This window comes from Aulonocara stuartgranti, assembly GCF_965226115.1.
Source record: "Aulonocara stuartgranti genome assembly, chromosome: 14".
Classification (NCBI taxonomy): domain Eukaryota; kingdom Metazoa; phylum Chordata; class Actinopteri; order Cichliformes; family Cichlidae; genus Aulonocara; species Aulonocara stuartgranti.
In genome coordinates this window covers 34570616-34593574 of record NC_138950.1, presented here as the reverse complement: position 1 = coordinate 34593574, position 22959 = coordinate 34570616, and the positions used below count along the sequence as shown (strand labels likewise).

Genomic DNA, 22959 nt, shown 5'->3' with positions numbered 1-22959 from the left:
TTTATAAATAATCTGTCCAGCTCTCCTTCTATTCATTTAACAACTCTTTACCTGATCTCACCTCTGATCTAATCTTCCACCTCTGGCTCTGTGTTTCTGCGTGTCACCACCTCTCCTCCCCCATCAGGCTCGGTCGGGAGAGCGGAGTCAGTTCAGGGATGTAACCTCTGTGTGCCCTGCTTTCTCTCCTTCCACTCAATCCATCTTTTCTAAAAAAAACATAAATACGAGTTTCCTATTACATCAGTCTGATGAAGCCAGCAGCTGAGACAAGATTACATTACTGCTGAGAACAATATACTTGTGTATGTGTGTGGGAGAGAGTGTGTGTGTGTGTGTGTGTGTGTGTGTGTGTCTGTGTGTGTGTGTGTGTGTGTGTGTGTGTGTGTGTGTGTGTGTGTGTGCTGGTCTCCACATATGTGTTTGTGTCAATAAATCAATCCATAAAATTTGATTTTCTCTTTCTCCTTTGGGAATGTGTGTGTGTGTGCATGTGTGTTTGTAGATGTATGCTTTTGCTTCCACTTTGTGCATTCATGACATGCAGCCAGAGGAAAAGGACATCACTGTTTTCTTGTGTGTCAGCTCCAACGAGACAAAAGGCAAAGTGAGAAAGTCCAATATTATGCAAAAGAGACTTGGATTCAATCATGTATTTGTGTGTGTGTGGTTGGGGGGGGGGGGGGGGGGCACTGTAGTGTATGTGCCTGCAAATCACATTGATGGCAGCTATAATTAAATTGTATGTACTCCCAGAGATCATGTCTACCTCTCTCTCTGTCTCTTATCCAGTCTCTCTGTCTTCCTCTTTATCACATGAGCAGGAGATGGCCGTTCTGCCTATGTGCTTGAAAAAGAGGAAGTCAATAAAAAAAATGAAACAAAAAATATGCTTTATTATTGGATTATAATGCTGTTTGCCATCCAAAAATATCCACATACTTACCATTCAGGGCCCATTTCTGGATTTTCTAGTCAAGTTGTGAGATTTCCTGCTTTGGAAATGAAACTCTGGAAATAAGTGTGAAGAATGAAGGCATGTGATATTTTCCATTTTATTTGTTGTCTGCAAAACAACACCTACATCTCCACAAAGTTTACATTTTTAAGCATCTATACCTGATACCTTAATTATGTATCAAATGATAATGTATAATGTGAGAGGTGCTGCTCATGTTCACAAACCCAGAGAGAATTATCAGCTTAATCTGACGCTCCCGTTGGCATTTACAGAGCTTTATACACCAATTGAGCTCATTGTTTAGCTGTCCAGGTTCACTGTTCTATGTCCTTGCTCTCAAAAAGCTCTTTTCTGCCACACTGAGCAGCTTTAAAACCCCAGTGTATACCAACTTCAGTGGAGGCAAAAGGAATGTGTTTACCATTCAGACCCAGATATTGATGTTGTTGGAGATACAAATATTCACAAATAGACTGGTGCTTACTCTATGTAGTGCTTTTCTACTCTAACTGAGCACTCAAAGCAGTTTTTCGCAGCAAGCCTCATTCACCAACTCACATTCACACACACAATTTCTTTCTATACCTAAAGCACATTGTCTAATATCTGCACATGCACTGACATCGATGTATCGGGAGCAACTTGGGTTTCAAAATTTTCCCAAGTACTCTTTAACATCGCTGGGCTGCTTGATGACCAGCTCTATGTCCTGGACCAATATTGCCCCTGATATTGGACTTGAATGGACAGTTGGTGGTGAAGCAATACTAAGAAAATAACCTACAGTATGTGCAAAATGTTGTTGTGTTCAATACTGCAACTGTTTTAGGTGTAGACAATACTTGTTCATAGCATTTCCACTGGTGGGACTGTATCCGGGACAGAAGTGGCATTTACTCTTTAAATCCAGCTCAAAATAGTCATTTTTGTGACGTTTAAAGATGAATGTAGCATTCTTGGACTTCACTGTTAAAGATGCTGTTGAAAAGTTTTAGAATACTTTTGAAGACATCACTGTTTAGTCATGCTTTGTTATGAGGCTGTTATTCATTCTCGAATGTATGTTTTTAAATCTCATGCTGCCCTTGCAAAGGGGACAAGGAAATTTATTGTATTTCAAAATTTCCCTGAGGGTCCTCTGTGTAGAGCCCAAGGTTGTTCATGTTGGCCTTTCACTTGTGAAACTGTTGTTGACTATACTGCAAAAAAACCCCAAACAAACAATGTGTCCTTTTATCCACCCTTTCATTTTATAAAAGTTTTCAGAGTAAACTAAAAACGTCTCCATTAAAGTGAACAGTATGCCTGAGCACACGCTCAGTAGTGCTGTGTGATACTGCAGATTGTCATATCAATACCAATACAGGAAAAGTATTGCAGATACTGATACTTTTAACATATAAAAGTATCTTATGTAGGGGAGAGCAGTGTGTCATGATTTATGAGATTGTGGAGGTAAACACAGACGACACGAGAGCTCTCGATTAACACTTACTCATCACCACACAACTAAATACTTTTCCCTCCAAAACACAGCAACAAGACTTCCTGAGAATTGGGTGTGAGTGGAGCCCTCTAGTGGTCCACCACACATCCCCCCCCCCCCCCCCCCCCCCAATACCCAGTAAGGTCATCCCCTAGTCCAGAACCCTTGCTTTAATCAAACATCCATGTGGCCCGCCACATGGGGCATGGCCTGCGGTGCCGTGCAGAGGAGGCGGACGCACCTGCACGGCATCCGCAATCACGCCCCACCGAATTAAATATTGTACTGGGTCCTGTGGTTGGGTTCTTGGTGTTATGTTGAGCTGGCAGCGGGAGAGCTGCAGCTCTGAGTGTGAATGTACAACAACCGTGTAGGGATTAATAAAAAATTATCAAAATGCCACTGGGTCTGCCGTGTATGTTTACAGTCCAGAACGGCTGAACTAGGGAGGTGGAGAGCTGGCTGAGGGGAAATGAGCCTGAGGACCAGGCTGGCATGGGCGGTCAGGAAAAGCTGAAGATAGCTCGGGCCCCGCCAGGTGGGGGGCGCTCCCAGAGGAAGAAGCAGAGTTGTCCAGTCCAGTGGAAGGCGGACGGCCACGGCGGGGGGCCTGAGCCGGCACCACCTGATCATCCAGAAGCACATGTGCCGGTTTAAGTCTGTCAATAGAAACAGCCTCCTGCTGACCCCCAAAGTCCAAAAGGAAATGCTTCCGGCCCGGTTGAATAACCCTAAAGGGGCCGTCATAAAGTGGACGCAGCAGAGGCCTATGAGTGTCATGCCTGACGAAAACAAACTGCGAAGAATCCAACGACCTCGGAACAAAGGTGTCGGGCAGACAATGGTGCACTGGGCCAGGAACAGAAAACGAGTCTCTTGGGGGACAGAGAGACAGCACAGAGGGAGCGAAGCATGGGGGTGGGCTCTCGGGCAAGAATTCCCCGGGGACCCGGAGGGGCTGGCCAAGGACAAGTTCAGCCGGGGAAACCCTGAGGTCTTCTTTAACCTTGACCCCCAGGCCGTCAGCCATGGCAGACCAAAGCTCGGAAACGAACCGGGGGGCCCCCTTTCTTAGGTGATATCGGCGGGGGGACCGAAACACGAAACCCACGTTGACAAAAATGCCCTGGCCACCGCTGCTGCTGTAGTGAATGCCAGAGGCACTGCCTCGGGCCAGTGGGTTGTGCGGTCCACTACAGTCAAAAGGTGCGTGAAACCTTGTGACTGCAGCAGAGGACCAACCAGATCCACATGTACATGATCAAAACGGCTCCCTGGTAAATGGTAAATGGCCTGTATTTGTATAGTGCTTTACTAGTCCCTAAGGACCCCAAAGCGCTTTACGCATCCAGTCATCCACCCATTCACGCACACATTCACACACAGCAGGCTGGGCCCGCCGTTCCACACGGGTCTGTCCTCTAGTACAAGGCCCGTTTGTGCAGCCCGAAGGGCAAGGACGTCCGGGTCGACCTGTTGGTCAGCGGCCATAGTGTCAAAGTCTATGCCAACATAAACGGGAGAAACCAGCGCACGCGACAGACAGTCAGCCACGCAGTTGGACTTACCAGCCACGTGCTGAATGTCAGTTGTGAACTCGGAAATGGCTGCCAAATCAGGAGGGACTATGCGCTTACCTGCTGCTCCTTGGCAGGTAGCTCCATGCCCTCCTGGGTTTTAATTGCACCTTAGAACACACATGCATCAACACTACAATGAGCGGGTGGAGGGAGGTTTGGAGTCTTCTCCCACCCCCATTCTCTGCGGCCTGCTGGAGCGGGAGGGCTAGGTGGAGTTGGCCGTCCGACTGCGGTCTGGAGTGTGGGGCCTCCCTGCTGCTACGGAGTCGGGGTGGTCTGCCTCTCCCCACCGCAGGGAAAAGGGTAACACCACCTGGGTCTGGGTGCAGTTCCCCCCTCCAGGGGCAAGGGTACCTAGACCCGGTTTGTAGAGTACGCTTGGGGAGTGTGATCGTGTGTACAGCGTCTCTTTATGTCTGTCTCCACGTTGGTTGAGTGTGGAGTGAGTGCATATGAGAGCATGAGGGGGGGAATGGATGTTTGTGTCTGTGTGTGCCTGTATGTCTGTGTCTATATGTCAGGTTGGGTATCAGACGCCACCTCTCTGGGGACACCTCAGGCCCTCCAAGGTTTGGAGGCCTATCTCCATCTACCACCACTTCCCCTGCCGGTGGCGGACTCCCTCAGGTGTCGGTGCGTTGGTGGTTCCTTGTGTCTGGGGGTGGGCGTCCAGGTACACACCGGCTCACTCCTTGGCGGCCGCTTATCGGGGCCTGGAGCCTGGGGCTCGCTCGGGCCCCTTCGGGGGTGGGGTGCCCCCGGCCTCTCGGCCTGGGGCTCGGTCACTCAGGCACAGCTGGCGGCCGGCGGAGCTCACGGGCGCGTCACTGCAACTCCCCCTGGCTTCTGCTCCGCGGCTGCTGAGTGAACCCTCATCTGGGACTCTCCTCAGCTCTTACTGGAACAGTGGCGCGGCTGCCCCTCTGTTGGTCTTCCATGGTTTCTTGTGTTCTGGGGGCCTCTGGATGTCTGGAGTTTTGATCTCCTCCATACCTGCTTCACACCCTGGAGGACGGGGCTGTGGCCCCCCCACACTCCCTAGCAGATCGTTACATGGAGAAACCTTTGGAATACAAGCGCGCTGATCCACACAGGTATGCACACGGGTGTTCACTGCTCGTAGACCCAAATTACACCTTTCTTGGCTGCTACTTCGAAGCACATCTGTCCTGCGTGCTGCACAACAACATTGAATATTTAGTATTTACTGCTGTTTACACTTAATGCGATGGTGTTGTGTTTAGTATGTTGCTTTGTTTTGTTTTGTTTTTTTTGTCTTTTTTTTGCTTGTTTTCTATTCTTCTCTCAACAGGTGATCCAGGAGATTTTTATTTTTTTTCTCCCCCCCTTTCTCACTGTCCCTCTCCCCTTCTGTTTTTCCTTTCCTTCCTCTTTCTTTCTCCCTTTCCTATCTCTCACTCATGTCTGTCCCGTCTGTAACATCTGAAAATAAAATATAATAAATAATAAAAACAAAGATCGACCAAATGGACCAATACGGCAATGCCACAATGATCCATTTGGCAAAGTAAATCCATTGGGTATCCTTGTTGGTCTTCAGACAACAATTCTGATGGCTAAAGAACCAAATGGGACAGGCGGCAGAAAAAAAAAAAAAAAGGAAATGGCTGCCAACTGGCGCTGCTTGCGCCCACGCCATGTCTGACGCATCGGTGGTCAACGCAATCTCTACCGACGGAAACGGGTGGGCCAGCAGGGTGGCGTTGGCCAGCAGGGTGGCGTTGGCCAGCACGGCCTTGGCCCCAGAAAATGCCTGGATGTGTTCAGGGAGCCAATCAATCGGGTCCTTCCTTAGCTGTTTTACCCTTCAAGGCAGCATAGAGAGGCTGCAGCAGGTGCGCAGCTCTGGGGAGAAAGCGGTTGTAGAAATTGACCATCCCCAAGAACTCCTGCAGCGCTTTAACGGACGTGGGACGTGGAAAATCCGAAACCGCCCGGACCTTGTCCGGCAACGGAACCACACTTTCAGCCGAAATGCGGTGGCCCAAGAAATCCAGAACCGGCAACCTGAACTGGCATTTGGAAGGGTTGATGATCAGGCCGTGCGACGCCAAGTGCTGGAAAACCTGACGCAGATGGGACGCGTGCTGACTCTCAGAACAGCTGGTCACCAATATATTGTCAAGGTACACGAAGACGGAAGGCAGCCCGCGCAAGACAGAGTCCATCAACCGCTGGAAAGTCTGGGCAGCGCCTTTCAGGCCGAACGGCATGCACAAAAACTCAACAGGCCGAAAGGGGTAATAACGGCAGTTCTGGGAACATCTTCGGCGCGCATGGGAACCTGGTGATATCACCGCACCAAGTAAATTTTAGAGAAAAATCGAGGTGCCGGTGAGGTGGGCGGAAAAATCCAGGGCATCGATTAAGCGTCTGTTAGCGACATTGACCAGCAGTCCATGGGCACAAAGAAAATCGGCGCCCAAAATAGGTACAGAGCTAGCGGCAACAACAAAGGTCCATTGGAAATCCCGACCATAAAAACAAACAGTCACGAACCTTTCCCCGAACGTTGCGATGGGAGAACCATTAGCTGCAATAAGCTGCGGTCCGCAGCCCGCTGCTAAACTGTCGGCGCCGGTCGGGGGAAGGAGGCTCTTCTGGGAGCCAGAGTCGACCAGGAAACGTCTCCCGGAGCGCGAGTCTTCTATGAAGAGCAGTTTTCCTTTGTCGCCAGCGGTCGCGGCCGCTACTGCACGCTGGCGGGGCCCATGTCCCAGGGTCGGAAAAGCACAAGGCTTTCACTTTGTGCTTTACTTAGCGCAAGGTCAAAGCTGGAGCACCAAAATGCTGATGGTAGAAACAGAGGTCCCGTCCGTGGTGTCGCTGTACCGCGATCTTTGCCGTCAGCGAAGGATCTGAGACGTTGGGGCAGGTCGGCGGGGAAGTGGAAGGTGCCGCCGGCGAGGCTGGAACTAGGCCGTGATCGTGGAAAGTGCGGGTAGCCACGAGAATACGATCCACTTCCTCAGCCAGGGAGCGATAATCCTTTGCGCCCAGAAGTGGAGAGTTGGAGACGCCGGCTCTCATGGCCGCCGGCAGCTGTCGGAGGAAGATGTGGGTGAAGAGGAATCCCCCGTCATCTGGTCCGAGAAAGGATAGCATGTGCTCCATCAGTTCGAGAGCCGTACTTCCACCCAGGCCTGAGAGGGAGAGGAGCTTCTCGGCTCGCTCTGCGTTGGAGAGGGCATAGCGCCGAAGAAGCAGTTCCTTAAGGGCGGCGTATTTCCCTCGGGTGGGTGGGTCCCGGAGGACAGTCAACGCACGACGGGTGGCTAATGGGTTCGAGAGAACCCACCACATGGTGATATTTCGTGTCGTCAGCCGAGATGCCACGAAGGGCAAACTGAGCCTCCACGTGCACGAACCACGACGGGGGATCGTGAAGCCAAAAGTCCAGCAGCTCGAGCGCCACAGCAAACGCAGCTGCAGGAGGAGGCAGAGGGCTGGCGGCTGCTGATGCATCCAGAGCGGAGTCGGTGCCACCATCGGACTGCAGCATGTTCGAGTCAGGGGTCACCAATCTTGAGGTAAACATAGACGACACGAGAGCTCTTGATTACCACTCCTCGTTTGTTACTCATCACCACACAACTGAATACTTTTCCCTCCAAAATACAGCAACAGCACTTCCTGAGAACTGGGTTTGAGTGGAGCCCTCTAGTGGTCCACCACAAGATGACCCATAATCAGTTTGCAAATTCTGAACACATTTACCACTAAATCACTGTGATTTTTACTTTCCACAACAAAACACTCTTTTTTTTTTAGCTTTTTTATGTATTTTTTATGCATGTATTGTATGAATTTCTTTGAGAAGTGAAATGTAAACGTGCCTGTCTCTAAAGCACTTTTGGTCAGCTTCTGTTGTTTAAATGTTTTATAGGCTATAAATGAAAAAGATGTGACAGTTGACATTAAATGCTTCAGATGCTTTGAGGTATATTTTTTTTTCATTTATTTAAAAAAAATAACTCAGGGGGCTACATACTGAACTTAGGGTATGGCAATGATCTATTGTGCTAGTATTGATGATTGCAATAACAGCATTGGTATTAATACTGATTGATATTTTGATCTGATCAACTCTATTACTTAGGAAAAAAAAAAAGATAAAACAGACCTATTATGTGACCAAAAGGTTTAAATACTTACTGTTCCATCTGTTCCCCCTCAGCAAAAGCGAATATAGACATATTGAAAAAGAAAAAAATGAGCTAGGCAGCATTTTCTTCACTAATGATTGTAGTAAGATAGTGATATCCAGACATATAACGCACATGAACTGCTTTCTTGGGTTTCATTAGTTTTTTGTCAAACCTTTAATTACAATCAGCCTACCAACTTAACACCTTCTCATCCCCCTCGCTGAGTCCCAAGTCTGAAAGAGTGACAGCAAAGATTGGGAGATAAGAAATCTAAGCAGATGGGCCTCCACCCAAAGCTCCATTGTAATTTCTTTGTTAAAGAGGGAGGGATTGGCTTGCGTGATCACAGTTGGTGCCTCAAGTTGGCATTTATAAGACTGACACTGTGATGTGAATTTTATTATTCTCCGTAATGAGCTGACAGTTATTGCATTGTTGAGCCTTAATTGTGTTGGACTGGAATTGGCTTTTCGATAATGAAGAGCCACCTTCAAGATTTGTATTCAATTTTCTTGCTCCTCTTATTCCCTATCACCTGACATTACACCTTTTCCTGAAAGCATGAAAATAGTGTGGGAACAGACCCCAACACACATTTATGATAAATGCATACAGGAATACCTGTCTTGAACATTTGCTGTGGATGTACAGTTAGGTCCATTAGTATTTGGAGAATGGAGAATTTTTATAACTTTGCCTCTGAACACAAACACGGTGAGCACAAACCTTCAGGGGTTTAACAAAAGCATTGCATCAACTCTTTAAAAAAATAGTTATTTTTGAACAGTCCCCCATTTCAAGAGGCTCAAAATTGGTTGCACAATTGACTGATAAGTAATTTGATTACTAGGTGATGCCTGCTCCCTTGTTGTTTTCACGACAAATTAAGGAAATAAGGCTTCAGTCACATGGGCCTAGAGACTGCTCAATGACCCCCTTGGCAACTGCTGGCCGCTAGTGAAAAAAAGGTTGGTAAGCAGCTTTTTGAGGTAGTTGGTAGTCGCTGTAAAATCAATTCTAAAGAGAACACTGAACCAAAAATCTCCTTGTGATTGCTTTGTCACTAATAGATTGCTGCAGTTGGCCCTAGTTTGCATGGAGGATGACTCATCTGCAAAAACTTGACATTTAGCCTCTGATCTGTGGTGAAATGTAGAAAAGTAAACATGGCATCTTCGCCTTTAAAATAAAGTTGTGCCTTACACAATAAACACATTTTAACAGCAATATTCAAAGATTACTTTGAATATTCACAGTTTCATTACAAAGTGGTTAATAACTGGTGAGTGCTTCGAGACAAGTTGGCATCTTTAACACAAAGTACTGGAGACTGAAGCAACCTGATAGTAACAATGACACTCTTTGTGACCAATTTCATGCTATGACTACAAGTAACTTCCACCAACCATGCACTACCCAGTCATGGAATTCACAGTTATCCCTGTGACCGGTGTTTACCAGGGGGTCACTGACTGGTTTCTGGACCTGCATAAATGGGGCTCAGTAAGTTTCTTCACAGGAACTGCTAACAACCTCCAGCAACCACCGATAGTTGGTTTTGCAAAGTTACAGAAAATGTTAGTTCACAACAAGCACACCAAGTATGTGTTAAACACCTAAAGGATGGAGTTGAAATCTTTCAAGGCTGAAGGTGAAGAAGCATAATCAATACACAGTTTAGTCACAGCATGGAATCTGCGTATTAGTACTATTCACCAAATAGGATCGCTTCGTTCAAGCACTATTTCCACTGTTCTGTTCTAGCAACTGTATATCATTCATCAAATGAAAGGAGGCGATCAAAGCTGCGGGGGGCTGCAGTCTCTCCTCCTGACGTGCTTCATCAGTCCCGGTGGCTTCAAACAGAGCATCAGTAGGTGGGATTGTTGGGCACCCAAACTGTCAAAGCAGATGATCAAAATCTCCCTCACAGACTTTAATTAATCCCAATATACCAATAATTAATAAACTCAGCTCCCTGTTGATTTTGAATTATTTGATGATTTCCCTGTCAATAACTCTTTTAAGGTGCTGTTTGATTGTTTTGAGAGACTAATTGGGTGTAAAATCAGCATAAAAAGAGAAAGTTGAAAGCAGTATTAAAAAAATTTGTGAGCTTTCAGATTTTTTATGCTTTTTCATTTTTGGAGTCAAAGCTGATCTCCATTACACACAAACACGCACCCACCCACACACACACACACACACACTGACAAAAAATCTTCATGGTTAAACAACTGCATGGCCATGAAAAGTTCAGATAAAGCAATTCAACCACAAAACATCTGCCCTTTCTCTCTCTCTCTCTCTCTCTCTCTCTCTCTCTCTCTCTCTCTCTTTCTCTCTCTCTCTCACACACACACACACACACACACACACACACACGTAGAAACGCCGCAGGCAACAACTCCAAACAAGATTAGGCCCCCTGTTGATGACACCTGTCAATACAGCTTCGCCTAGAGGATGCAGTTGATGTTGCGTGATGATTCATTACACACATCTTCACACACAAGCAGACCCACACTCATGTCCAAACACTCGTACACATTTACACAAACACCTCCATGATTTCTTTTTTTTCTTTGCTCCTTTTAATTTTGACAGCTGAATATATTCCATACTGGCTGTTCTCCACACTGTGTTCCCTTTTTTCTAGATCTCTGTTTGCCTCAGCTTTATTTGAAGTTCTTTCCTCTCTTAAACACAAAAAACAACCAAATGCTCACGTACCTGTCTTGTTCTTGATGCATCTTATTTCCAAAGTCTGCTTTCTGTAAGCCTCAATTAATCCCTGAGACTTTCAGGTGAAACAGCCACCTTATTTTCAGACATTCTGTCATTCAGCTGTTTCTCTCTATCTCTCTAGTTCGCTCTCTCTCTCTCTCTCTCTCTCTCTCTCTCTCTCTCTCTCTCTCTCTCTCTCTCTCTCTCGCCAGGGCGGAACTCATTATGGGTTCACGCCCTTGGACCACGCCCTCAGAGGAGGACACACCTGTGCCTCATCAGTGTGGATGGCATTTAAGCCAGGAAGCAACGGCTGTTCTTCGCTGGATCGTTGTGAGAATCGCGTCAGTGAAAGTCGAGCGTCTAGCAAGTGTTTTTCCATGTAGTTGTGTGTTTGGAATCTAACGAGTGTTTCTTTGTGTACAGACCCTCTGGACTGTTTTCCCTGGTGTTCCCTGAGTGACGAGTGTTTGAGTGGATTTGTGTTTGGATTGTTTGGAGAGAGACGAGAGTGTTGGATTTCCCCCGGAGCCCTGCCCCTCTCACCTTTTGTAGATAGCACTGCCCCGCACCTTTTGTATATACACTCATTGGACATTGTTCATTAATAAATTCTCTTGTGTGCATCAATCCCCGGAGTCCAGCGCATGAGTCCACCTTGTACACCGTGACACATTCAGCAGTTTATGAGACTGAAGACATTTCCCTGGTCTGTTGTGAACAGGCTGAACCTTTGGTGCAGTGACATGTGACTGAAAAACATTTTTATCAGTCCTATCTTTAGTCTGTGCCCTGAAAAGGTTGCTTATATAAGTTATTCAATAAGTATTAAAGAATAAGAAGCTGAGGCAATTTAAGATGATAAAGTATCTGACAACCAGACTAGCATGGTGTTGGTGCCATGAAGTCAAATTCAGCCCACAGTTAAGTAGCATTAGCCTGCCTACCCTTGCCCCTTTCTCTTCAAACCACTTTGCAACCTTATCTCCAACCCCGCTCCTCCTTTCCACGCTGTGTCTGACTTGATAAATGTCTGTTGTAATTTATGATAAATGTCATGCCTGTTGTAATTTATGCCTGCTCTGTTCTGTGCCTGTCAGGATTCACTGTTGCTCTCTCTGCCTCAGGCTTTCCATGTATGCAGCGGGAAGGAAAGGAAGGGGTGGTCCACTTGCTTTAGGCTTTTTACCTCCGTGTGTAGAAGGGTCAAGGAGGTCCCAGAACAAAGCCATTCTCCCCAAAATAAATGGCTGCAGAGAGACTGTCTACAATCAAACTGTGTATGCACCTTATGTGTATTGCACATACTGTATACTTCCACATTGTGTATTTAACACATTTTAAGTTTGGTCTTTACCACTTGTGCTCGTTCTTTTTATCCAACAGGTCCTTATGACAGAATAGGTTTGGGGTTAGGACCCTCCAGTACTGAATGACTAAAGCATGATCATTTTTTACAACGTCCTGATCCAAAGCTGGATATGACCCAACACCGAGAGTGGTGACAAAGCAAGAGTAAGTGCACACTAACCTCAATCATCATCTACAGGCAGTGCAGAATTATTACGCAAATGAGTATTTTGTCCACATCATCCTCTTCATGCATGTTGTCTTACTCCAAGCTGTATAGGCTCGAAAGCCTACTACCAATTAAGCATATTAGGTCATGTGCATCTCTGTAATGAGAAGGGGTGTGGTCTAATGACATCAACACCCTATATCAGGTGTGCATAATTATTAGGCAACGTCCTTTCCTTTGGCAAAATGGGTCAAAAGAAGGACTTGACAGGCTCAGAAAAGTCAAAAATAGTGAGATATCTTGCAGAGGGATGCAGCAGTCTCAAAATTGCAAAGCTTCTGAAGCGTGATCATCGAACAATCAAGCGTTTCATTCAAAATAGTCAACAGGGTCGCAAGAAGCGTGTGGAAAAACCAAGGCGCAAAATAACTGCCCATGAACTGAGAAAAGTCAAGCGTGCAGCTGCCAACATGCCACTTGCCACCAGTTTGGCCATATTTCAGAGCTGCAACATCACTGGAGTGCCCAAAAGCACAAGGTGTGCAATACTCAGAGACATGGCCAAGGTAAGAAAGGCTGAAAGACGACCACCACTGAACAAGACACACAAGCTGAAACGTCAAGACTGGGCCAAGAAATATCTCAAGACTGGTTTGTCTAAGGTTTTATGGACTGATGAAATGAGAGTGAGTCTTGATGGGCCAGATGGATGGGCCCGTGGCTGGATTGGTAAAGGGCAGAGAGCTCCAGTCCGACTCAGATGCCAGTAAGGTGGAGGTGGAGTACTGGTTTGGGCTGGTATCATCAAAGATGAGCTTGTGGGGCCTTTTCGGGTTGAGGATGGAGTCAAGCTCAACTCCCAGTCCTACTGCCAGTTTCTGGAAGACACCTTCTTCAAGCAGTGGTACAGGAAGAAGTCTGCATCCTTCAAGAAAAACATGATTTTCATGCAGGACAATGCTCCATCACACGCGTCCAAGTACTCCACAGCGTGGCTGGCAAGAAAGGGTATAAAAGAAGAAAAACTAATGACATGGCCTCCTTGTTCACCTGATCTGAACCCCATTGAGAACCTGTGGTCCATCATCAAATGTGAGATTTACAAGGAGGGAAAACAGTACACCTCTCTGAACAGTGTCTCGGAGGCTGTGGTTGCTGCTGCACGCAATGTTGATGGTGAACAGATCAAAACACTGACAGAATCCATGGATGGCAGGCTTTTGAGTGTCCTTGCAAAGAAAGGTGGCTATATTGGTCGCTGATTTGTTTTTGTTTTGTATTTGAATGTCAGAAATGTATATTTGTGAATGTGGAGATGTTATATTGGTTTCACTGGTAAAAATAAATAATTGAAATGGGTATATATTTGTTTTTTGTTAAGTTGCCTAATAATTATGCACAGTAATAGTCACCTGCACACACAGATATCCCCCTAAAATAGCTAAAACTAAAAACAAACTAAAAACTACTTCCAAAAACATTCAGCTTTGATATTAATGAGTGTTTTGGGTTCATTGAGAACATGGTTGTTGTTCAATAATAAAGTTATTCCTCAAAAATACAACTTGCCTAATAATTCTGCACTCCCTGTAAAGCTGGATTGTCAACAGGTAACAAAAGCATATTATTAACAGACTCATAGCATCACAGACTCCACTGTGGCTCAGCAGGGGACCAGTGAGGCTTACCTGGCTGGCTTCTTTGAGGACACTGATCTGTGTACTGTGCAGGCCAAGAATAGCAACTGTGGCTCCAGAGGCAAAGTGGGTGGTCATGTCACAATCCAGGGTCATTTGACCCAGCGTTTTGAGTTTTGATGTCACTTTGTATTGTGTTTCATGTTTAAGTTCTCTTTGGTACTCTTAAGTTGATTCTCTAGTGCCTAGGTTGCTCCTGTTTTAGATTTTGATTATTTAGTATTTCCCCCTTGTGTCTTTGCTCTCTGTGTCTCCCTCTGTGTGGCTGTGATTATCTTTGTTGTGAGTTCTTCTGTCTTGCTTCAGTTCCCCTCTCGCTTGTCATGTTATCCATGTTTCCCCAGTCATGTTCTCTGGGTGTCTGTCTGCATCTCTGTGCGTGTGTTCCCTGTACTTCTTGTTTTATTTTGGCAGTCCCCTGTCTGTGTGTGCCATGTGTTGTTTTGCTCCTCTTACTTTGAAGGTATCCCATCTCATGTGTTATGTTTAGTTTTACTTCCCCTGTCTCGTTAATGTTATTCATGTCAGCTGTGTTCCTTGTGTTCTCATTTCCTTGTTAGCCTTATGTGTACTTATGTCAGCGTCTCCCTCATATCTGTCTGTGTGTTCTGCTATCCAAGCCTGCCTAGTTAATTTTTTTTATCTTCAAGTTTAGTTAAGTTTTTCTTAGCAATATTTTTGCTTTTTGAGTTTAAGCGTCACCTCCCCATATGAGTCTGCATTTGGGTCCTTTTTCTGCCTGCACACAGATCATGACAGGTCTAGGTTAGAAGTTTGATCCTGGCTATGCATGTCAAGCTGTCCTTAGGGCCTACGTTCACACTGGAGGTGAAAACACATCAAATCTGACTTTTTTGACTTTATGCAACCCATATCCGATCATGGTATGACAGTGTGAACGGCACAAATCCGATATTTTCAAATCCGACCTGGGTCACTTTTGTATGTGGTACTGAATCCGATACATATCTGATGTTTTAGAAAGCGACTGCTGTTTGAATGGTCATGTTGCATTAAATCCGTCTTTGACGTCACTGACACAAGACAGACGCCGATTATCAGCACCAGAAAAGACATCGTGAACGCTTCCTGGCCATCCAGTGTAGATGTTAGTGAAACTGTTGGACGTTGGAGAAACGTGAACATTTTATTTGTACGGTATAATCTGCAGATTCTGACAGAAATCTGCAACTATCCTTTGAAGCACCGCTCCTCTCTGAAACAGCAATAAGGATAATTGTTAGGACATTTGTAAATAGCAAAATAACTTTATAACTTAAAGCAAAATTGGGAAATGTAAAGTCTGAAACAAGTCTTTATATTAACGGCCATCAGTCAAACAATACTGTTTTAGAAATATCCTGTCTCAGAGTGAAGCTGAAAAACTAGTTCATGCATTTATTACTTCCAGGCTGGACTACTGTAATTCATTATTATCAGGATGTCCAAAAAACTCACTGAAAAGCCTTCAGCTAATCCAAAATGCTGCAGCAAGAGTACTGACAGGGACTAGAAAGAGAGAGCATATTTCTCCTGTTTTGGCTTCCCTTCATTGGCTTCCTGTTAAATCCAGAATTGAATTCAAAATCCTGCTCCTCACATACAAGGTCTTAAATAATCAGGCCCCATCTTATCTTAATGACCTTGTAGTACCATATCACCCTATTAGAGCACTTCGCTCTCGCTCTGCAGGCCTACTTGTTGTTCCTAGAGTATTTAAAAGTAGAATGGGAGGGAGAGCCTTCAGTTTTCAGGCCCCTCTTCTGTGGAACCAGCTTCCAGTTTGGATTCGGGAGACAGACACTATCTCTACTTTCAAGATTAGGCTTCAAACTTTCCTTTTTGCTAAAGCATATAGTTAGGGCTGGACCAGGTGACCCTGAATCCTCCCTTAGTTATGCTGCAATAGACATAGGCTGCCGGGGGATTCCCATGATGCATTGAGTTTTTCCTTTCCAGTCACCTTTCTCACTCACTATGTATTAACAGACCTCTCTGCATTGAATCATATCTGTTATTAACCTCTGTCTCTCTTCCACAGCATGTCTTTTATCCTGTCTTCCTTCTCTCACCCCAACCGGTCGCAGCAGATGGCCGCCCCTCCCTGAGCCTGGTTCTGCCGGAGGTTTCTTCCTGTTAAAAGGGAGTTTTTCCTTCCCACTGTTGCCAAAGTGCTTGCTCATAGGGGGTCATATGATTGTTGGGTTTTTCTCTGTATCTATGAAGCGCCTTGAGGCAACTTATGTTGTGATTTGGCGCTATATAAATAAAATTGAATTGAATTGAATTGGTATGGGTCTAAACAGAGCGCGTTGTGTGTGACGTCTTCTTTTGCGCATGTGGGCTGCTTTGAGGGTTCACACTAGAGCGCATTTGCTGTCACATTTTATTTGTAGTGTGAACAAGCAGACTAAAAAATCGGATCTGATCAAGAAATCAGAATTGAGCATTACCCTAGGTAAGAAGCAGAATCCTATTTTACCCCTAAATGGCTCAATGTGGCTTACAGTAAACAAAAAAGAAAACGAAAACGGTGAAAGGTGAATCAATCAGTAAATAAGTCTGTTTTTTCCTGCTTCCTTTTCTTATTAATTCAACCAGTTTGTTGCCCTTTTGCACTTCCAACATAGGCACACAGATGACATCTGTCAAGGTCTTTGAGTTACTGTAGAGTAGTAACTGTAGCGTATTTAGTTTGGAATAAACATTATTGTTTGCTGGTACTTTTGTATTAGACGTAATCCAACTGATTTACTGCTTGCATTGTGGAGCTGCAGAGCAGCTCTTGTTGCCTACACTGACCTCATGGAGAAAAAATCACCATAACAGACTATTAATCCTGAATGAATGAAGTCTCATACTGTATCACATTTCCTGTTTTCTACTATCCACATCTTCAATTTCCGCATGTTTCTCCATCTTGCTATTGAATTCTCCCTCTGGGGTATATCAAGCTGCTGTCTCTTCTCCTCCCACCTCCCCTGATGAGAATGGACAGTCACGTTCCAGTCACTGTGGACTGGGAAGGGTGGGAGCAATGGACGAGTTGGCGTAAAGATGGCACATAGCACGTGTGTGTGCGTGTGTGTCTGGCTGCTGGCAGTACGTACCATGCTGGGACTGCACTCTGCAGCAGCCGCTAAACATTCAGCTGCCTTCCATCAGCCCCTCTGTTATTATCACGGACCACCAGACCCACTGACTGACTCAACAGCTGTCCAGGCTATATAGATGTATGTATGAGTGTGTGTGTGTTTGAATTTGTTTGTTTGAGTTTTTTTTTTAACTTTTGCCAGAGCAGTGTGAGTGCTTACATTTGAGAGTGGAATGACGCAAATGAGTGTTTAGGTGATTCAGCTGCTGTGGAGTCTGTGTGTTTGCTCCATTTGAGGAAAATATAATGTGAAGATAAAATGACTGATGCATTTGTATGTGAGGTGTGGTATTTGGGGGGTTGGTGGTTGGGCTTAGTGTCTTTAAATTTGTGTGTGAGCTCAAGTGAAATAACAACGTAAGGCAATTGGTGGAGAGTTGGCATGTAAAAGCAGGAAGTTTATTCCACGAGCCATTAGCAAAAAGTCTTAAAACGATCTAATGTGCCTTTAGCTTTAAGCAACCCTGGTGTTTTGCTATTTTCAACTGGTTGCCACTTTGCTTTAACTAATCTCTTAACTTTACAGAAATTGCAATTTCAAATTCACCCTTTAGATGGAATATAAAGATAAAAGAGAAACACAAGTTAAATTCAGTTTTATTTATATAGCACCAAATTTCCACATTTGGAATCAGAGCTATAAGCTCATATCAAAAACACATTACATATAAAACAGATATATCTGACATGCCTGATATATCTTTTAGTCTGGTCTACGCAGTACATTTTGCTTTTATATGGGGGGGAGGATTTAAAATAAACAATTTTAAAAAATTAATAAAGGTTAAAGGTGGATTTCGAGGTCTCCCATTGTTATTTCTCATTCACCGCCTTAAATAGCTGCATATACTTTGTATCCATAACTTTCAATTTGCTGATACTTTCTAGAATGCACTTATTTATATTTATTCAAGCTTACTTCTGCCAGACTCTGCTACATAACGGCAAAGCAGAATATGTATATACCCTTGGTTAACACTTACCAAGCTGTTCTTTTTGTGATATGCTGCTCAGATTTTGTATAATTGTGATCCCAAAAGCTCAAATCAGCCCGGAGGCATTCTAGCTTATCCAGATGTTTCTTTGTAAACTTCATTGTTGACTTTTGTGACCTAGTTGCGGTTTCCTCTTTATGACTATTGCATGTAGTCCCTATTTGTGCATCAGCACTGCACAGTTAAATGGTGCACTACCACTCCTGTCAGCTAAACCGTCTCCTCCACAGTCACATGGAAGTTTTCCTCTGTCTCTCTGCCCGGCAGACATGAGGTTTTATCTTCAAGTCTTCCAGACTACTTGTCTTCGTTCTTCGTGACTCCCATTCCATGATCAAATTTTAGACAGTGGAAAGTGCAAGCCAGCACTTTGATATCTTTTTAGTATTTTCCAGCTATATTCATGAGTCTATCTCCAGATCCCCCATCAGTAGCTTAGAGGTGGCCTGTGCTGCTCAGTGTAGGGTTTTGATAATGAGAGAATTTAGCAGCAGCATCAAGGTGACAGTTCTTTTCCCACCTCTAGGTGTTCTGAGACATGTAGGAAACACATTTGTGTCTATTGTTTTCACTGTCTGGATTAAAAAAAAAGTAACACATATTTGAAAAAAACTAAACACATATTTTAATTCATCAATATACCTTTTAGTTTTTTCACCCTCACCAAAACATCCATACAAATGATTTTATAATCATTTAGTGGATGCCTGCAGCACATTATGTGTTATCTAGGATGCTTTTTTAATTAGCTTTTTAAATTATTATTTTTAAATACAATTGTCTGTAAATGGTTTAGACATATGAAATCACAATTTCAAATAGGAAACAAATGACAGATATTTGTCAAGGGGACATGACAGCACTGTATTGTTCCAATTTTGAGTTTCTGCCTAGGTGCCCTACGTTCAAGACTTTACTGTCTCTGACAAGAAATTGTGTTTAAGGAGAGAAAGAAGTATAAAACCCATGGTGCAGTGGACTCGATACATTCCACAATTATGGGTTATACATGCAGGTAATAAAACAGAAGAAGATTTGATATCATGTCAGTTAAATCAAAATAGATCTTTTCTGTAGGTATTCCTGACTTTACATATATAACAGCATTTATGTAGAATGTTTGAGCTGATTTAGATACAATCCACGAGAAACGTCTAGAGTCACTTGTCCTTTCCTGTGAACTTGAAATTAATGCTGGCAGCACAATTCTATAAGCAGGGAGGTAAAAAAAAAAAAAAAAACTTCCCAAAGTCTCTCTGGCAGATGTGTCCCTTCCAGACATCTTAAAAGCTTTGGCAGCGTTACCTTACTGTGGCCACAGCCAGAGTGTGACATCATCATCAAAACCTGAGCATATATGGTCACAAGGTCATCAGGCTACTCTTCACTGCAGGTGAGGTGGATTATGAGTAAGTGTGAGTTTGCCTCATCTTCAGTGTCTTACAAAGGTGCTGCATATTTACTGCTCAGGCCTTCAGGCCCCTCCTTCCAACATTACACAATCTGCGGAAAAGTAAATGACGTAATGATTTATGACCCAATGATTGCCTAAATTAGCACAGAGACCACAGAAAAATGTTATGAATTTCAGATCTTGCATTTTATATCTCAGAAGTGCTTCATAAGATAAGATAAGATAAGATAAGATAGAACTTTATTAATCCCTCGGGTGGGTTCCTCTGGGAAATTCGATTTCCAAAAAAGCACAGCACCGACAGAAGTTACAGAGTTATACACACACACATATATATAAATACAGAGACAATATAAATAAAATATACGAAGGGGATAAATAGAATAAATAGGAATAAAAATAATGTGAAGGTTTAAGCAATTATAAACGTAATCTTAAATTACTCCCAATATGTAGGTTTGATTCATGCTTCACTGTTTTTTATCCATCAGACAATGTTTGAAGATATGGATTACCCATATCTGTAACACTAGCCTACTTAATCAACTTAGCTTGAAATTTGTGTAAACTTTCTCAAATCTAGTACAGAGCCGGACAGAGGTGCTAACACCACAGACTGTATGTAAAAGATGGATGTAACCAGCATAATGTGTATCATTTACAGAGGTGGGACCAAGTCATTGTTTTGCAAGTCTCAAGTAAGTCTCAAGTCTTTATCCTCAAGTCTCAAGTCAAGTCTCAAGTAATGTCAGGCAAGTCAGAGTCGAGTCTCAAGTCACTGGTGTAAAAGTCCAAGTAAAGTCACAAGTCTGAAACTTTGAATTTCAAGTCCTTTCGAGTCTTTAAAAAAAAACGAAAAAAGAATGTTGCAGTTATGCTAAATGTAAATATTAGACCATGTAATTTTTAAATCTGTGTTTTTCTCAACACATGACAAAATAGTGAACTTAGAAAATATACACAAATTGTGAAATTGCACCTCTTTAAAATGCAGCTCAATTAAACCTAGCTCCAAGAATAATTTTCACCGACAGTTCTGAGATAAGCTGCATGTTATTCTTGGATGCGGTTGTAGGACCGGCTTTAAAATCGCATGACAAAAATATCATACACATTAAAAAAAACTGTATCACCAACGTAGCCTGGACAACATTTGCTAGTTAGATGAAGTCAGCTATCTCATCGTAGCATATTTATATGCATATTTATAATCATACGGTTCTTGGAGTGAGTGCATACACTCATGAAGTTTAGTAACTTCAGGTCACTGCAACAAGCCCAGGTACAGTTTACCGACGGATGGGTGCAGGACCTTGAAATGCACCGTGTAGAACGAAAGACCATCGTACGTATCATAAGTTTACCAGTCTCACAAATCATCGTCATAAATACACATTCATTAACCGTTTATTAATATAACCTTTGAGCTCAACGGTAATTAATTAGTAGTGGAAATAATTTCTGGTACGCGTTACAGAAATGTAGCAGTGACAATAATATTGTATGCTGTAATCGTACTGGGCAATTAGTGATACAAAACAACTGTTTTATCCTGTGAATAAAAGTATGTTTTTGTCAATGTACCATAATAACAGAAGCGAAACACAATATTGTGTCAGGACAATTCTATATTTATGCACAATAAACAAAGGAGCATAGCGCGACAATTTCTGTTCAGCGTCAGACTTGCTTGTAACCTATATCACCAATTATGTTAAGAAAAATGACGCATTAACTACAACAGCAGACTGACCTTTGTGGAAATGCTTGGAGCAGACTAACCTGTGAGCTGGAGTGTTCTGGGACGTTATATTTGGTCTTTGAATGGCTGCGATCCAGGCCATCCGTCGCCTCTTTGTTACTTCGGAAACATGGCTCGAACAATTTCTCTTCAACGACGTAATCCGATAACAACCGATTTCTTTACCCGACGACTTCCCGTGGCTGTCATGTGACCGGCTATTGCAGTTAATAATACAACAGCTTCTTGACATTTTTGTGTTTCTTTTTATCGCTGTATAACTGATTTCAATTAAAAGCCTGCGTGCGCTAGTACCTCTTGCCACGAGTTCCCAGAATCCTTTGTGGTTCTACCCCAGAATGACATCACATTTTCAATCTCTATATAATATGCATGTTACATTTTATATTTGGGGTGAAATATCAAGTCTTTTCAAGTAAACCGGTTCAAGTCCAATTCAAGTCCCAGGTCATTGGTGTAAAAGTCTAAGTCAAGTCACAAGTCTTACAACATTTTTTCAAGTCAAGTCTAAAGTCATAAAATTAATGACTCGAGTCTGACTCGAGTCCAAGTCATGTGACTCGAGTCCACACCTCTGATCATTTACATATGAGCTAATCATAGATCCCACAGACTCCAATGCACAAACACATATGTCTACCAGTTAAAACTGATTAATAGACTAATTAGTCTGTTATTAAATAGTACAAGTTCTTTCACCAAAACTGAAGCAGAAACCACTTGAATGGGCTTCACCACCCAGCACAACACATTGTTTGTCAGATTAAAACTGCTCCAAAAGGTATCAACAGCACAAATATGGTTGAGACGTCCAATTCAGTGACTCAGATTAGAGGAGGTGAGGCCCAGGCACAGCTATCTGCTACAAATCTTATTCCAACATTTCAGTCAGTCACAACAACAACATCCCTAACTTTAAGCATCCAAGTATAGTCCTAAAAAAAATTAACTGGACATTAACATTAATATGGACATTTTGGAGAAGAATGACACATTAGAGGCACTGGAGAGGTAGGCTAAAATTTTCAGGATAATCTCTGATATAGTAGCATTCAGACGTTTTAGAATTTTGTGCCATCTGTTTTTATCCCCTAAATTCTTTCATTGAAATACAGTCCCTCTGTTGAAAAGTAGTGTTTTTTTTTCATCTGAAAAAACAAAACAAAACAAACAAACATAGTTTACAAAATGTTTTACTGTTTGATTCTGGCTCATAAAAGTGCTCACACAATGAAAAGTGAAGAACAACAATTGGGAATCAAAGACAGACACCCTCTAGCATTGTAAAACCCTGCCTGCAGCATCAGCCCCAGTGAGATAAAGCTGCTCTATAGCAGTTAAATTGAGCAGCTACAATAACTAACAATAAGAAAAAAACCTATTGAACTTGTTTAGATATTTCAGCTTAGTGTCACCTTTGCCAATGAATTCTACTTCTATATGTTATGTGTTACGACTCTTTTGGTTAAAATCAATAAATAAGTAAAATCCATCT

The 22959-nt window shown here is 43.4% G+C and overlaps 1 protein-coding gene across 1 annotated transcript in view; it reads right to left on the bottom strand.

Annotated features, from left to right (window-relative positions):
* Window positions 1-5642: 5642 nt before the first annotated feature.
* The window catches only part of LOC309687362 (uncharacterized protein), a 236445-nt gene continuing 219128 nt past the window's right edge, over window positions 5643-22959 (bottom strand). Inside the window, exon 2 of the mRNA XM_082502278.1 lies at window positions 5643-7572. Coding sequence (XP_082358404.1) covers window positions 6806-7537 — 732 coding nt within the window. The 5' untranslated portion in view covers window positions 7538-7572 and the 3' untranslated portion in view covers window positions 5643-6805. The remainder of the gene's footprint in view (window positions 7573-22959) is intronic.